The sequence below is a fragment of the Cryptotermes secundus genome, unplaced genomic scaffold (genome assembly GCF_002891405.2).
Source record: "Cryptotermes secundus unplaced genomic scaffold, Csec_1.0 scaffold226, whole genome shotgun sequence".
Lineage (NCBI taxonomy): Eukaryota > Metazoa > Arthropoda > Insecta > Blattodea > Kalotermitidae > Cryptotermes > Cryptotermes secundus.
Window position 1 is genome coordinate 419760 of NW_019739212.1, and position 18726 is coordinate 438485.

The following is an 18726-nucleotide window of genomic DNA, read 5'->3' on the forward strand; positions in this document are numbered from 1 at the left end:
TATATCTTATATCTCTAAAATACTTGGTATCATTTTGGCTTATCATCACTTCAGGTATTCAGCCTATGTACTCCTATGATGGGTATCATAAAAAGATAATCTTTCCATATTTTTAGCCATTTTTGTAAGTTTCTTCTTCCTCTGGATTGACATTTTATAACATTTGTAATAATCTATAAATCATTGTATTCATACACAGAGGAAAAGAAGACAATATGCATTATGAATGAAAATTATGGACTTTAGGGCTATTTTTTTCTTTTTTACATACATAACTCTATCAAATTAAACATTACTGGTACCAACATAAATTAAACATCTGAATCATAGACTTACTACTAAGAAACTGTGGGGCTCTCTTGATGTGTCTTTGTCATTACTCCGATGACAACCCACTTCTTCGGAACAGTTTGTTGGCCCCGAAAAGGACCGTGGCTGCTGAGATGATTGACCGGTGAGGTAGCGCGGCGCACGCCGGTAGGGAAAAAGGCTAGTTACGGTGAATGGCTGGTGAAAAGGCTAGTCGTTGAGCGCGGTCGTAGGAGCCATGAGGCAGTGGCTACGCCAGATGCCCAGTGAGTCGGACCGTAACACGACCACCGGCGAGTCCAGGCGCGGTGCCCCAGTGAGTCGGGTGTGAGAGCGCCGGATGGCCGAGGCAGTCGTGCCTGGCGCAGCCTGCTGATGTCTCCGAAGACCGAGTGCTGGCAATGAAGCCTGCTGGCTGAAGTTGCTTGCTGTGTGGCTTGATAGTAGACTGCAGTCGGACTGAATTGAACTGAATCACTCGGCTTTGGAGTCGCTCCTTTTTATACGCTGGTCGGTGGGGCGGAGCCAAACTCGAAAGTGAGGAGGAAGAATTGATTGGCTAGCGCGCGTAATGATGTAGATGCGGGCCAGGAGCGATCCCAGTATAAATATGAACGTTTGAAGCAATCAGATTGGTTAGCGCGCGTGATGGTGAAAAGCGATGTGAAGAGCGAGCGTTGCAGAAATGCGTGATAATGTGGGATGTTCCCACATCACTTCCTTCAAAAACATTCAAACCAGACTTCAAAGATTGAAACTGAAACCACTGCTTATTGTTTCATTATTTACTGTATGCTTTTCTCTGCATCATCCTTTGGTGCATGTGTTTCACTGAATATCAGTGCCCTAGTTCTATAAGTCTATCTTGTCTTTACTAGCAGACGGTGATAATTCAATTCAGGAAGTAGGTCACTTGTTTTGTGTGAGTGGGACATCTCTTACATTGAAGGAGAACCTTAAATAGTGGGGGGTACATGGTAGTTGGTTGAGGCACTATGCTAATGGCCAGGTCACAGGTTCAAATCCCAATGAGGTTATTGGATTTTTCAATTAATCTAATCCTTCCAGCCACACTATGGCCCTGGGGTTGATTCAGCCTCTAACAGAAAAGAGTATCAGGAATCTTCCTGGGGGGTTAAGAGCGGCCAGAGCATAAGTCTGACAATCTCACAGCCATCTGTGAGCTGACTGTCTAGAAAATGTGGGACCTTCAACCTCTCACAACCCTATGGGCCTCCACGACCTGTTACAGGGACAGCTTCACCTTTTTACCATAAATAGTAAGTGTAGAGACAAAATCCTCAATCATATATTTTGACGTAAGCATGTGGGCAATTTAGGACATTACATAACATGGAACTCCATAATTTATACATATCACCTAGTATGTTTAGGATGGTGAAATTAAGATTACAATCAATCTCCTTTCTTCTCCATTTTCTATTAAACTCAGCTCTTACTATATATATCTAAATAGCCTAAGAATTTAACAAATGATCTTGCTCTTCCTGCTTAGGTCTTAAGGTCTTTCAAGTCACTGAACCCTCTTAACTCAGCAGAACACAGTAAATTAAAAGGACTTTGTCTTGCAAAATATCATTTAAAATTTAAGTACCCAACAGCATCAAACATTAATGTCCTGAATGGAATGGACAAAATATTAACTGGACACCCCTACTATAAAGCAAACTGTACCATTGTTAAAAATGTCAGTTGGCTTGGTTCCATGTTTGAAGGATATGATTGTCAGATTTAGGTGGGAAAGGCATTCACTTATTGTTATGGACCTTCTGATTGCAAAGATAATAATTTAACCTTCTTAACCATGCACGGGTCACTTTGGTATGGACCTTGATTATAATATTGCATTCAATTCTATTATAAAATTAGACAAAAGAAACAGACCCTACCCATTAACCTTCTGTAGCTCCACCTTCCTCCCCTCCATCCACAAATGTCATGAAAGTATTAAAACAGGACACAAATGTGCATGAAATAATGACAATTCATGATGAGATCAATACAGGAAATTGAAAGTAAAATTTTGTAGAGCTTTCTTAAGAGATCAAAGTACAATACTCACTTTACCAAGGTTGTTGCCAGAAATCACATTCAGAAAAGACACAAGAAATCAGATATTATCTATATAAGGGCGGACAGTTATTTTCTTAGCCTAAACTAACTCCAATAAGCACAATACATTTCATAGTTTTGGTGCAATCTCACTCTGGAAAGAATATTGTCACGTGGGTCTCGCATTTAGCGAATCTTTATTGGATACTCACTCTTACACTCTTTACAATTACTACCAGTTGTAGTATCACATGGCTTCTGTCTTAATACTCAATTCAATTCTCTGATACGTGTCGTAAGCTCTGCTTATATAGGAGTTATTCGGACTCAACAGAGGACACCCCTCGCCAAGGTTCGATCTCATGTGTTCGGCAATCCGTTGCTTCGGGAACGCTCCTTATACACTGGTAACATGTTTCATCTCATCTGTTGTTACTCAACGACAATTTGTTGCTGCGGGAACTCTACAATTTCCATGTATTCATTGTCGTGGAAGTGTCTGTTCCGATTGTAGCGGTTGTCACAGTGACGGACGTAAGGTAATGCATCACATTGCTCCCTTCTAAAGGTTGTTTGTTCCCGAACAGCCTAACAGTACTTCCTTGGTTTTGTTTCCCAAGTTGTTCATCTTCCTAACGGTATCTCGGCCCTTCCATGTTCCATAACATAGTAGCTAGTGATGATATGCAGAACTATAGAACTCCTTACATATAACCAGCAATTAACGCAATGCAAAACAAGAAACCATCACTGTGTTAATGTTATAAACGGTTCTTCATCTCACTGAATAAATGAGGTTGGCGAAGAGACATGCTAAGTAGGAATCATCTTCTTTGATACAATCAATGGAAGGTCAAACGACTGAAGAAAAATAATGCAACAAAAATGTACACAAATCTCCTTGGACATGATGATGAGACCGTGCAGATCTCTGAAATGCTGGTTTCTAGTTCAAAATTGACATGGCTTGTTGCCTGAGAAGATCTGAGCAAATTTATTAACTGTGAAAGCTTCAAATCTTATCTTACATAATGTAATAAAAAGAGCAGCAAAAAATGTACAAATTTAAACACAGTCTCAACATTACAACATATCACTGAAGTCACAATTTCAAATATAGCATACCTTGGCCTATTTAAATTTCCTTCAAATAAGCAAGTGTTACACAACGTGTGTTTAAAATGTGTACATATTTGTAGTTACTTACAACAAAGGAAATCAATTTACCATGTACGAAACAAGAAAAGAATAGCAAAATTAAAAAGTAAAGAACACAGAGACAGTAGGCCTATAGGAAAAACAATTCAATAGCACCACAATAAAACAGAATGACACACATGCAAAGCAGGCGCAAAATATCACAGTTTTAAGAGGACACAGATAACATCTCTATTACAGTGAATGAGTACTGTAGGTGACTGAACTTCATAATCTCCCTCTCAAGTCAGACGTGCACAATATTTGCAAAATGATATGAACAGTGCTGTTTCCTGAAATACAACAAATAACAGTAATCTCTCGTACTCGTGTCTGTCTAGAATGTCCATTGGACCAACTACTGCTGAACACACTCATGTCGCATGTACACTTTGTAATGTGAGTTTTTATGCCTGTTCCAAGAATATAAGTTGAAGAGATACAAAACACTATTTTCCATGACAAATTATGGAATTACAAAGAAAGGCTCCCCAAATTAATAATGACTACAAGCTGGCTGAAACAAAAACACCTAGGATGACCACTGAAGAGACTATTAGATAAATAAGGTTGGAAGAGACTTCAAATTCTTAGGCAGTTTGATGATGATGAAAGATGAAGAACTGTGGGAAAACATGTGGCATATCGGCAACAGAGCCAAGATTCTTATAAAATTATGACACAACAGAAAGGTAAATACATACACTTTCTGTGTACATTGGTACAACTATGTCACATTCTGAATACCACAATTACAAACTATGTATGGATCTTTGAACTAAGGAGCAAATTAGAAGGAGACATGAGAAAACTACACAATGTGCAGCTTTTTGATTTGTACTCTTCATAAAATATGATTTGGGTAATCAAAACAAGGAAGATAAGGTAGGTGGGCATGTAGCAAACATATAAGTGATAAGAAATAGACACAAAACCTTATCTGGGAAATGTGAAGAGGAGAGACGTCTTGGAAGGTATGCGCATAGATAGGAGGACAACAGAAATAGTATGTGAGCATGCAGACTACATTCTTCTGGTGCAGAGTATGAACAAGTGACACGCATTTGCCAATCCTGCACTGAACCTTAGGGTTCCATAAAATTCTGGGAATTCCTTGAATACAGTTGAGCCAGATGATGAATTCTCATCGCTCATCTTCCACGGTCCACCTTCCCTTCCTGTGTATCCCTTCCTCCACCTTCACTCTTCCACTGCTATGGCTGGATTACTCACTCACTCTTCACTAGCATCAGGCAGGCTAAGATCATAGGGTGAGGTAACAGGGACTCCCCTCATTGCAACTATCAGCTTCACAAGAAGGGCTCTGCCACATGCAGTTAACTAGTCATGGGCCTCTGATGCAACAATACATAGTCACATTCAGAAATTCCTTGTATTAAGAAGTACAAACACATTTATTCTTTTTGAAGTCTTAAAGGTTGCTTATCCTAGCTTGACATGTACAAAGAAGTAACACTACAGAATTAATCCCTGTCAGAAAGACAAAGCTAATTATGGTGCTGCTGGTATGAATGATGACTTTCACATCAGCTGATAAACTGGTCCCAAACTGTTTCCCTATAGGCTACAATGCATTCAATAATTATGTGCCCTGCTCTTGCAGCATGTTCTCCCAATATATATGACAGCAGCAGGGCATCATAATACTAGTGAGTGCCCACCCCATAACTTTGAAACTAAATGATGGAATTTAATGAAACTTGGTATGAACACCACATTACTAGAGGCCACCCAACCTATGATTTGTTAATTTCCTAACATCAATGATACCAATATGGTGGCTGTGCAAAACTCTGAGATGGGAGTAAAATTAATACCACTATTAGCCTATTTACATGCTAAAATGCTGTGAAATAAAAAGAATCAAAATTTTCCCAGGAGAATGTAAATCAGCATGATGGCCATAAAAAGCTATATTTAACTTTCAGTTTGATGGCAGTAACTACTGAACCACTGGAGATAATACAAATATAATGTTTTTGGACATTATCTGTCATCTTGTCTTTAGATAAAAACTGTCCTGTTTATTTTTCAAAACAGGACGTTTCAGAGACTGGATTCTGTCTGCGTCTTCAGGTAAAACCTACTCAGTTATCACCAGAGATAGAGACTAGCTCTATTGATTGGGCCCAACTGAGGTTTTACCAGAAGATGAAGAGAATCCAGTTTCCAAAACGTTGTTTTGAAAAATAAACACAATGTTTTTTGGATAAAGACAAGACGATGGATAATGTCCAAAAACATAATATTTGTAATGATGTACCTTCGTAACAAACTTTTAGATCTTATTCACTGGAGATAGCATGTGATATTTTGTATGAAGATTAATCATATACATGCTTACAAATAAGTAAAAAAAAGTAAAGCTATCCCTGTACCAGGCCGTGAAGGCCCATAGGGTTGTGAAACATTGAGGGTCCCACACTATCTAGACAATCGGCTCAAAGATGGCGGTAAGGTTGTCAGCCTTATGCACTGGCTGCGCTTTACTCCCCAGGAAAATTATTTCCTGGCACTCATTTCTGTTAAGAGGATGAGTAAACCCCAGGGCCCAGGGTGGCTGGAAGGATCAGGTCAACTGAAAAAATCCAATGACCTCATCGGGACTTGAACCCGTGACCTTCCCCTCAACCAACTATGCTACCACGTGCACTTACAAATTGAACAGGAAATATTTTTCACATGTTTACAATAATTTCAACAAATCAAGAACAAATTAATAACCGATTAATAATGTAAAGTTCTTGCTGGCTTCAATATTCTCAGCATTTGAGGGAATGTAGGTGTTGTAGTATGCTACCAGAACTATAAACTTCAAAGGGCAAATGAAAGATAGGCTCTCAGAGACAAATCTGTGAGTTACAATAAAGAGATGGAATATCAAAAAATAAAGTTTTGTAGACAAAGAACTTATTACCACAGTCAATCAGTTGGTGGAATGGCCGCAAAGCGTCATACAGGAATTTACTGCCAACAGGTTTCGGCAATGTTTTCGACAGCTATATCAACGTTGGCAGAATTGCATAGTGGCCAACGGCAACTATTTTGAGAGCCGATGTGGATCTGCATAAGTGTATGTGAATACCTTGTAATATGATGCGATAAAACCACATTCCTCGAACTTAATGACTCTGCCATGTATTACAACATGACTATGTTGAATACTGTCCACATCTCAGGTATACACGATACAAAAATCTCATGCGAGCTTTGTGGTTCTCATAGCAGGGACCATGAAGATTGGTCTCTTCTGGGATGTGATGCTGTATGGTCTGGTAGGTGTAGAAACACTTCATAAGAAGATGAAGCATATTCTTCCAAAGTATCAGTAAACACCTACCAGACTACAAGGCGTCGCATTCCAGAGGATAGTAATCTTCACACATTTTTATAGACAATTTACACTCCCACTATTTGAAACAGGAAGAGATAGCAAGATGATTAAAAATGGTGAGCAGGTAATGGTTACTTATTTGAAGGTACTATCACAGCATTCATCTTAGAAGACTGAAGAGAACCATGCAAATTCTCAGTCAAGACAGCTAATTACCGAAACTAGATATGAAGTGGATACTTCCTGAACTTATGTCCAATGTGTTACACCAGCCAGCTCAGATGAAGTACCTGAGAAACATCAGAAGAATACCTCTTCAAGACAGCCAGACTTGAAATGCTACAAGAAGGTGTTTTAAGCTATTATGTTTTATTCTTGTGCCACGGTAGGTAATCTTTCATGCATAAAGAACTAACAAAGAAATAAGCGAGCCAGAATCTGAATTATTCAGTCCCTAGCCTGTGATTTATTCATATGGTCAAAGAAAATACTAATTATTAGATGACCTTCAGTTTTCAGATAAGGCCAAACAGACTGAAACAGCCAACTAGGACACAACATCAACAGAATCAGTTACAAGTGTGTCCCATCCTGCATCACAAACAGGCACACCAGCATGCATACACAATGTCCAGAGCAATTCAGTTCAATATCACTTGACTATGACTACAACACACTTACATAACAACACTGTACCATTTCAAACATGAAATGGAGATTCTCAAGGTAAACCACAAGCAGAATAAATCTTTCCATTGTCACTAACAGAACAGGCCTTGATTTTCACCAACTGCAGATACAAACCTACAGACCACTGACTAAGGCCCAGATAGTGCTCCTCCTGGTTAGTGTTCTTCAAAATGAAACAGCATAAGAGTTGTTAAGTGTCTTCTTTCTGCCAGAACTGAATCCGTGTAAGGCAAAATATACTTTACTGCTTCCAAGTGAAGTGACAGCAATATAACAACACAGCACTGCCCTTACATCTCTCTGTAGCCTGGTTCCACAATGTCGACACCAATGACACCGATAAATAGTACTGACAGCATCATTTAAATAATGTGAAACATAAAAAAAACAAACTCCATGGCCTGTAGTTTGCAAGTGAACTATTCTGACCGGGTGACTGCCACTTGTTGGTGAAGTTAGGGCCAACTTCTGTGGTCTAGTGGTAAGAGTTCCTGGCGACAGATCTGGAGGTCCCGGGTCCGATTCCCAGCACTACCAGATTTTCTGATAAGTAGTAGGTCTGTAATGAGGTCCACTTAGCCTTGTGACCATAACTGAGAAGCTATATCAAGGAAATAATAGCAACTCCAGTCTAGAAAACCGAGATTAACGGCAGTGGGGATCTGTTGCGCTGACCACATGACATGCTCTATCCACAAAAGTTGGCATCTGAAATATATACTTGTGTAATATTTTGTTAATAAGCTTGCTTTTTATGGTAAGGAGTTTTTAGCCCTATGCCCAGCTCCCAAGTAGGAAGACCCTTCCTCTTTTCCGCACAAAACTTCATTTATTTCACACTCCACTTGCCATTGTTTTTTTTTTCGCCATAGTCATGTTTAGCTTTGGCAGAGTACAAGATCTTCATAACTCAGTCACCTGACAAGAACAACTTCAGAGAGCATTTGCTCATATGATAGTTGCCATGAACATCATGCGATTTTACTTATAATCTTCTAAACTTACATACTTCAAACACAAGCAAGCTGTTTTCAAGAGAATCTGCCTTACCAAAGTTAGCATAGGTCACCTTAGCTGAATAACTAAAGTGAAACTATCAAATCTACAATAACTATATCTAAAACAGAAATCTGCCTTACTTCTTGAAAATTAATGGAACTGTAGTCCTAGTCCTAAACCAATGAGACATCACACTCAACAGAACCACATATTAACGACAACATACTCATCAACATATGGGAAGTTAATAACGAACAGACTAGGAAGTGGGACTGGTAATTGGTATATACACTCAAGTGCCAAAAGTCATGGGATAGCAGTATGTAAATTTATTTTTAAGTGGTGCCACCGTCCCTTGACGGCTTGGGAATGCCCAGAGCAGTATCAGTTGTGAGATGTTCTCTCGTGAGTGAGGTTGAACACCAGCCAGTCTGCTCATGGCAAGCCGACGTGAATTATCGGAGTTTGAACGGGGCATGATAGTGGGTGCTAGGCGGATGGGACATTCCATTTCTGTAGTTGTGCGGTCATTCAACATTCCTCGATCCATGGTGTCACGTGTGTACTGGGAATACCTTGTGGAAGGCATTTCCACCCACCGTGAACAGCGCAGTGGCCGACCACGGGTGCTTAATGATCGTGGCCAGCGACGTCTAGCTAGAATTGTCCGTGGTAATAGACAAGCGACACTGGCTGAAATCACATCCACATTCAATGCAGGAGGTACCAGACGCATATCCAGCAGATCAGTGCAGCGTTCTTTAGCTTCCATGGGATATGGGAGCAGAAGACTGACCAGAGTGCCTCTGTTAACACCACGACACTGGACACAGCCCCTCACCTGGGCTTGTGACGTTGTTAATTGGACCCTGGAGGATTGGCAACATGTGGTGTGGTCCGATGAGTCATGGTACCAGTTGTTTCAGGGTAGGGTTCGGGTGTGGCGCAGACCCCAGTTGTCGACAAGGCACCATGCAGGCTGGTGGTGGTTCCATACTGGTGTGGGGTGTGTTCACGTGGCATGAGTTGGGTCTGCTCGTCCACCTAAACACGTCATTGACCGGTGACCGCTACGTTACACTGCTTGGTGACCATTTGCAGCCCTTCATGGATTTCATGTACCCCCACAACGATGGGATATTCCAGCAGGACAATGCACCATGTCATCGGGCCGGAGTTGTCCAGAATTGGTTCGAGGAGAATTTTGGAGAGTTCCGATGAATGGTGTGGCCACCACGTTCGCCCGACATGAACCCAAACGAGCATTTATGGGACATGGTGGAGAGGTCCATTTGCACCCAAAATCCGGCACCTACAAATACCAGGGAGCTGTGGGCGGCTATTCTGATGGCATGGCTCAACATCTCTCCAGAGGTCTTCCGTCCACTTGTGGAATCGATACCATGTCAAGTTGCTGCACTTCACCGGGCTAGAGGGGGTCCTACACGATACTAGGTACCTATCCCATGACTTTTGGCACTTCAGTGTATAAAACAAGAGGCAAAATCAAGTGTGAAAATTATAGACGCACCATTCCATTTAACATTCACATACAAACTATGAAAAAACAAACAGCTAACAATACGGGCATACTTGCAATATGTCAAAAGTTTCAAAAGCTGAATCCCTCACACTGTGTCCCTGACACTAAACCAGTGATAATGAAAGAACAGAGTCCAAACTCCTTAAATGCTCTGACAACAAATTCTGATGAAACAGAAAACAAACAGTAGATTATAAAGGGTTCTGATGATGGTGTTTAACACTCAGAATTACTAGGTTTTTTGAACTTTTTCCATTATCCGGTATTTTTTTAAAACAAGAAACATGATGCTTCGGAAACTGAATCTGTTTCCGTCCTCGAATGACAGAAGGGGTGAAGACATCTATTCAGCTGGGTCCCTTATAAAGAGTTAACCTTAATCAGTGGACTGAGGTTAGCTCTTTCTAAGTGACCCAGCTGAGTAGGTCTCTTCAACGCCCCCCAATTGAGGACAGAAACAGATCCAGTTTCTGAAACGTCATGTTTTCTATTTTCTAGAATACGAGACAAAGAAGAAAGTCAAAAATCCCAGTAATTCTGAGAAACCAAAGAGCATGTCACTGTGCAAATATGTATGCAGAAATGCACAAATCATTACACAGACACCAAATCCACAAAAATGTCTCAACTTCTCATTATGTCCAAACAGTGAATCTGCTGAACATTTGTGGGGTCATCTGTGCAGAAAACCTGATACATAATTTGTTTTTATAAAAATCTGTCACTATATATTTTCCCCCTCAATCAGAAAATACAATGTGAGTGAAGTCCGGTGTTACAACATATTCAACATTCTTATACCTTGTCTAACTTAAAAATGGTGAACAAGTTAACTTTTGAGGTGGAAGCATGTATAAGACAGACTCCACTACCTCCATTAATAGGGTGGTCGTGGTGATCGTGGTGCTGCTGCTGATGATGATAATGACAACACCCAGTAAATAAACGTTACAGCTAAATGTGGGCACCAAACCATGGCAGGGGCTGTCAGAAGTAGAAGAAAGGAAAGCCTTAAAAAAAAAATGTAGTGAATCCAGCTGTTTTTGAACTCAAGACATTTGGCACCTCCTTTCTAAGCCACCTGGATGACTAAATCTAAAGCGCTGATCTCCTAAAAAATTGCACAACTATTTGGAAACAGAAAGGATGTCTCTATATAATGAATATGATAAAACTATTTATTTATGTATTAACATATTTTACACAAGTTCATTATCTTATCCTTATATTTATTTATGTACAAAAACATTCCTAATGTAAACCTTCTACCCAAATGCCTTACGGCCACATGAACTCTGCATTTGTTGGAAGTGGATTCTTCAAAATATCAGACAGATACTGGTTTACAGACTAGACATACATACACAATACAATAGGGTCACAATCTAAAATATTCTTCCATGTTGGACAAATGTCTGAAAAATATTCTCACCTTAACAAACCTGATAAAGGAATAAGAAATATTTCTTCATTTGAATATGAGATTCAAAACAGATCACATTTTGATCAAAAAAAGTAACTGGATGCTTGTTGAAAGATACAACTTGTGAAACCACAAGAGTTCTAAAATACAATAATCCCCTAAAACGAAATAAAATAATATCTCATATTTACTTTTCCTGGATGCTAATGCTTTCTTTACTGAACAGGAGCTGACCTTTTAGCACAATCTGTATAATTTGGAAACCACATTTCTGTACCACCACAACAATTCTTGTGTTTTCCATTTACAATTAGCAATGGAGAAGTCCCTTTACATATGTCACTATTTTACAAAACTGATTCGATTAACTGAGTTTAAATCTTACAGTGCAACTGCCACTGAAAAAAACATTTTTAAGAGCTGTCACAATATGATCTTTTTAAAATACTGATATCTTATATTTTTTCTTGGGCAAAACATTCAATACACAGTTTGTTACAAAGACTGTAATGATAAAAATTACTGGAAAAACTTACACAAAATAAATGATGATGATGATTCTGCTGATGCAAAAGACAAGAAAGATGGGGAGAGGATATAGATCTCCGAAGGAAACCAAAGAGAGATCCACGGATGATAACACCAAATTATACTAATATATGATGAATACCAAATGAAACATTACACATGGAAATAAAAACTGAGGTCAAGAAGAAGGTGAAGAATCAGATGAAGAGGACACAAAGAACAAATGCAGCCATGGCACCTATAAAAGAGGAAATATTGTGTAAAGACAGAAAGTGCATGAAAAACAACTTGCACCCTCAGAACTAGAATCATTTGTGGATGATGATGATGATGGTGATGGTGGTGGCATCAGTGATGATGATGATGATGATGATCATGATGATCATGATGATGCACCAAGGACTTTTAGAATTATGACCACTAAGAAGAACATTAAAAAGATGATCCTTTTTCTCCAAGCATAATTTTGCAAATTTTTAAAGTTACAGCCATCCTGTGGCCTGAAGTATAGATGGCCTGGCATTTATATGCATGCCTATGTGCTGCACCTCTCAAACACTGAGAATGAAGTCCTACAGTTTTAATAACATATCTGGTGGGCCTTCAGCACTGACTAAGTTGAAACACAAAAATGCAGAAATATTATAAAACATATACCCTATATAACAAATTAGTTATAGCACAAACTATCCAACAGAAGATGTGTAAGAGATAACCATTAACTCACAACTTCTCTATTCTTTAACAAATCACAATGCTAAAAGAATTACTGACCAGTAAACATGTTAATACATAGAATCAGAACAAAGTCTTTTTTATGATGTGACAGTGAAGGGCTAATGGTCATGTTCATGCTGATACTATGCTCAACAATGACAGTGATCAGTAGGATTCTGTATTGAACTTCACATGGGAGAATGATAAACTATAGGAAACAGAAAGGAACATTTATATGTACTTTCAGACATCAGAATAGAACCAAGAGTGTAAACAATACACTGGAGACTTTTGAACTGTTCTTATATTAAAAAAATTGTTCAGAACATGTAGAAATCAAACATCATGCAGAGCAAGTCCAAAATTCAAGGGGCAATATATTTCCATCAAGATCATATGTTTATTCAGTGAAAAAAGTGACTGAACAAGAGATATGTGTAGTGTTTGGACACACCTTCACAAAAAACATTTCAGACTCTGTCCAAGTCAAAGAAGTCCTTAAAGATCAGAAATAAATGAAAAAAGTAAAACAAGAATTATTAAAATGTTATGGTGCTAGTATTAAAACTGAACAAGTTGCAAGCTCCTGCTACTATACCTGTATAAAAATAAACAAAAATTGGAAAAATGGATTAACTTCACCAACCTATACTCAAATTTGTTTAAGCAACTTGCATTACATTCAAGTCTGAAAAATTCCTGCCTCATAAAGACATTGAAATCAGGATTACAACAGCTAAAGCATTCCAAACAGGTTTGAAACAGGGATTGGGGAAGAGAGAAGGAACTAGAATTAAATAATAATATCATTTAACAGCTTGTATAAAATCCTTTAGAATACATTAACTGAAAAACAATAGGCAATATAGACAGAAGAAATCCAGCTCAGTGTAGCTCAGTGGTAAAACACAAAATATTCAGTACCTACAACATGTTCATCTTACCTGATTGGAATGCAGGTTATGTAATGATGTATAGCTTACAGAGGTTATATAGTATCAAATAAGATTGTTTACAGTAAAACTGAAAGAACTAGAAAGGAAGCTGTTGCAGACTAATTCATGGTTTGTTTCTAGCATTCACCTGGATGAACAGAGGGAAAGCATACAAATATTTCGGTCAGGACGTATGATACTCCAGCCAAAATTCAAACCAGATATTTCCACATAAAATTCAGTTGTGTTATGTCTTAGGCTAACTGCCTGATAAGTTCAACAAACTTTCTGACATGAAACACAAGACACAAGAGAAAGAATGAACAAAAATAAGTGGAGTCCATGCAATGGATTCTGCATCAGCAGTTCTCTCTTGTATCATATAGGATTAAGGGGAATGAGAATAAAGAATAGCATAAACTAACATTCTAAATGGCATCATCAATGTCCTTGCTATGTCGTTTTGAGATCATGCCTTTGAGACACTATGCAAACCAACAATGTCATATTTCAATCTTTCTCCAGTCTGTATACTCTTCTGTGCTGCTTACAACTCAATATATTTTTAGTGTGGTAGAAGTTAAAGAAATATCATATAGAAGTAATATTTGTTAAATTTTATTCTTCATAATATTCAAAACAAATATTACAAATTCGAAAAGTAGCCATTCTCACACTCTCACAACATCCCTCAATCTTTTGCATACCACAGGAACATGTCATTGTGCAAATGACAACAAAACAAACACTTAATACATACAGAAAAAATAGAGGAACAGAGAAGAAAAATTTAAAGAACTCTGACCTCCACCACACAGAATAAAAGAAATGAATTTTAACAAGTGTGGCATGATTCTCTCCATAAGAGTTTTGTTGTATTCTCCTACAACACCTGCTTATTAACATATTTTGTCATTTTAGTGATATATGGCCACAGTTAAGCTTCTAATAAAGGAAATGTATAAATGAGTATTAATAAGTAAGTTGAGATGCTAACTCCAGTCAAGTTAATCTTTTTATGCACAGTGTATATTTCTTACTTTGGGTACAAAAGTGTGCAGAGGCTGAAACCTTTTGTACCACAAACACACTTATTTACTGGTCACAGAGTATTTCAAGTTCTGTGCCCAAGAACAAGAGATTAAACTATTTATAGGTATAAAAACTGATGTAGGGTTTCAGTGCTCAGCCTTGTATTTACAGGTCTCTTCTCATCCCTTTCAATGTCCCATATTTTATGTACATTTTGGGGCCCTCATGCATATCTAAACCCTTTGTAATAAACCATTGAAGACAATTTCCCTATAAAAGGACTACAAAAGGATTCCAAACAAAACTTCCTACATATCACAGATACCATTATTTACCTGACTACAGATAACAATTCATATTTCAGAATTTCAATCAGAAACACGTGTGCAACCTAAATTCAGTACAAGACATTCTCATTCCCAAATTTTTAAAAATAAATTTTACACCTGACACAATGCTATGACCACAAACAAGATATTACGAATTGGGAGTCTCATGCAAAGCAATACTGAGAAGCAACATAAACACTTTCAAAACATACTCACAAACAAACAAACAAACTCTGTGATTTTAATCCGCAAGCGAACTATACCAACCAAGCGACTGCTGCTTGTCGGCGAATACTCCATCTCAAAACACAAAATTTGTATCTAGGATCACTGGATTTCTGACTTTGTCTATCATCTGGTATTCCAATACATACAATGTTTGGAAACTAGATCTGTTTCTGTCCCCAGGAGATGGGGTGGGAGACATATTCTCTGTTGCGACTGTTAGAGACAGTCAACCTCAATCATTGGACCAATGGCTAAGTGACTGAGGTTAGCTCTTTCTAACAGACCTGACAAAGTAGGTGTCTCCCAACCCCTCAAGATTCAGTTTTGGAAACACTGCATTTATTTGAAGACTAGAAGATGGACAAAATGCAAAAAACTCAATAATCCCGAGTGTCATGTACCTTCATCACGATCCTTCAGATAATTTGTGCCATAAATTCCATATGAAACCATTCCACGATGCTTTAGTTTGTCATGGCAGAGTCTAAATATTTACAGCACAATGAAATACAATGAATTTGAAGCAAAACAGAAACTTGTAACAAAATGTAGATTTCATAAAAATCTGTGCAACAAATTAAAAACAAAATTCTCAGCAAAACAATATGTGAGTGTGACCCATACACAGGTATATATGGTACTCTGTGATTTCTGCAGCCAACGTATAACTGACAGGAAATAATCCACTTCTGGAGTGATAGTCATGAATTAATAATCTGTGGCAGCTGAATACACACAAGTGTTCAAGGTAAGAGGAGACAACAGCATGATGGGGGTAACTCTCAATGCGGAGACTGCAAAATTTCTATAACTGAATGTGCAGTACATCTCTTACAATATGATCAGCTATACACAAACCCACGCAGCAAACTAACCTGCTTCATACCTCTGTGCACTGTCTGACCAGACAACCTGTTCACCTGCGTGACTCCACCAAAAAGAGTGTGATAACATATCTAAGCATTTGCCAAGCCTCCCTCCATATAATCTATCCAAAGGAATGATTTCATTTACTCGAGAAGAAAGGGGCGATGATCAATAAGATGACCACCTGAGGGAATCTACAGAGTAACATGGTCTGTGAAGCACAGTATCTCTCACTTCATCATGGGTAAAATATAGAGAAAGCATGCAGAAATATCACCACAAAATGCAAGATATTTCTATGGTCATGTTGAGCTCTGAGTACATAATGAGAGTAAAGGAATCCATTTCTGACGTGAGGGTGCATGCAGGATAGCATTCAGTAAGATATTAAAAAAGCATGTGGTCAACAGAGAGGACTCAGAACTTAATGTGAATTCTGAACCATGTATGGGCCTGACATTCTATAAATCTACTTTGTTTAGACCTTGGGATGTAGATTTAAGCATAAGAAAATATATGCACTGAAATCACAATTGCAAACTAGCACCACACACCAGCACCCTACATCTACACTAGCAGGCTCCCTCCATTTCAATGACAAATCAATGAATTAACATGATATTATTTTTACAATGACATAAACTGTCAAGCTTGCAATTTTGTAGATTGATACCTGAAAGCTGCAGTGCCCAAATCCATTAAAGGGAAATTAACAGTTATCACTTATGTTTAAAATCACCCATATCAGCCTGAAAGAAATATTGTATGTACACCATTCTTTGTGAAAAATTTAATGGAGAAAAGTATTTGGCAAAATAATAATGGACACTGTGACTTGTCACAGCACAACATTAATTAAAGAGCAGCAGTAACAGAGACCTCATTTGAGGGCACTGATCAATTTGGGGACCCCAGAAGCCATCTTCCTCTAGAAATAACTAATAAGACATCTATTTTGTAAATAGATCCTGTGAAGAAAATAAAATTATATCTGTATAATTAGAATTAGTGTGGGTGATGCTTTCATCAACAAATTGTGGCTTCGCTACTGACCATGCTTCTACATTAGTTTTGCAGTACAACTAAAAAATCAATGTTCGTGCAAGCGAATTAGTCTGGACAATCTTTTAAACTATTAATCACAGTACACTTTACTGAAGGCACTGTCTGCCTTTACGTTTTGTGTTCACTTAATTTTTCTTAAATTGTCATCAAATAAACATCTAAACAAGTGGAGCACTTAGTGTGCTGACTGGCAGTTAGTCTTCACAACATACTCCTACAAGACTCTGTCATTTCACACAAATTATATCACAAAATATTTCCAACAACCGGTGGGTCCACCTGCAACTCATATCCCAACAAGCTTCTGCACTGTTAGAAGAAATAACTTGTGAATGTCTTTATGATACTAACTGCATTTGGAGTTACACAGTACAGACTAGTCACTTAGGGCAGGCAGCAGAAATAAGTCTATTCAATACTGCATAATCCTGGTATTTCACCGGTACCAAATGCCTTCAGTCTAACCTGGTTAACCGGTCACATAAGTCAACAGCCTGGCACATTTTTCTGTTCAGGTGCATCTTGCGACTTCTGCTGTCTTTCCCGCTGCTGGGCGATGCGACGGCTACGACGCAAACCTCTAAAACCTTGGTCCAATCGGCATGTGATATCTGCATCCTCAATGGCTGATGCTATCTTGCCAGAGTAGGTCCATCTCCCCAGTGTTCCATCCCACTGTCAAACAACAAATTAAATTCGCAAACTCAACAAACGGAAAATAGAATTTTACAAGCGCACATTGCCTGTATCTGTGTGGCAGTCAAACGATCATTGCTAGTCTGTGGCTAAATTTATGATAGTTGAAAAATTCTACTTAGAATTATATTGTGACATGATGCCTGAAAGCTGGAATAGTCCATTGTTAGACAATGGCTCACTAGGCATGTATCCACAGCAATGAAAACTGAAAACTGTAAACATATGAAAACCAGATCACTGCTATGAAATCAAAACATTTGTCATAGGAACGATAAGCCCAGAATGACAGAGAAATGGTTGGAAGTGGTGATCTCTATTCGGTTCGCACCAAAGTTATAAAAAGGGGTCATGTAACTGATTCAAAGTTCAGTTGCATGTGAGACGTGATTCGGCATTCACTTGTAAGAGAATTCAGAAGGCAGTTCAACAGTTCAGTGTTCAGCTGTGGAGTGTTAACCACTGGATAACGGAAGCTGAAAAAGTGCCGATTCACAAATCAGAACAATGTTGGTCACAACAGAAGACAAGACACTTGTAGTCCAGTATGGAATTGAGTGAGTCTTAGGCAGTTAATGATTGTGAGCTGTTGTAATTCATTGTAATTATGAAAGACTGTAACAGAAGTGACAATATAATCAATCATCCAATCCAGAACCCGTTATTATTCGTCACGGAACCCCAGATGCATGACAGTACTATATTTCACCCCATAAGTAAAATTCTTTTAGATCTACGAA

General features: G+C 38.4%; 1 protein-coding gene across 3 annotated transcripts in view; it reads right to left on the reverse strand.

Moving 5' to 3' along the window:
• Window positions 1-14371: 14371 nt before the first annotated feature.
• Window positions 14372-18726, reverse strand: part of LOC111871661 (DDB1- and CUL4-associated factor 11) — a 42893-nt gene continuing 38538 nt past the window's right edge. For all 3 annotated transcript variants that reach the window (XM_023864909.2, XM_023864911.2, XM_023864910.2), the window contains exon 11: window positions 14372-17965. In XM_023864909.2, the coding sequence (XP_023720677.1) occupies window positions 17777-17965 (189 nt within the window). In that variant the 3' untranslated portion in view covers window positions 14372-17776. The remainder of the gene's footprint in view (window positions 17966-18726) is intronic.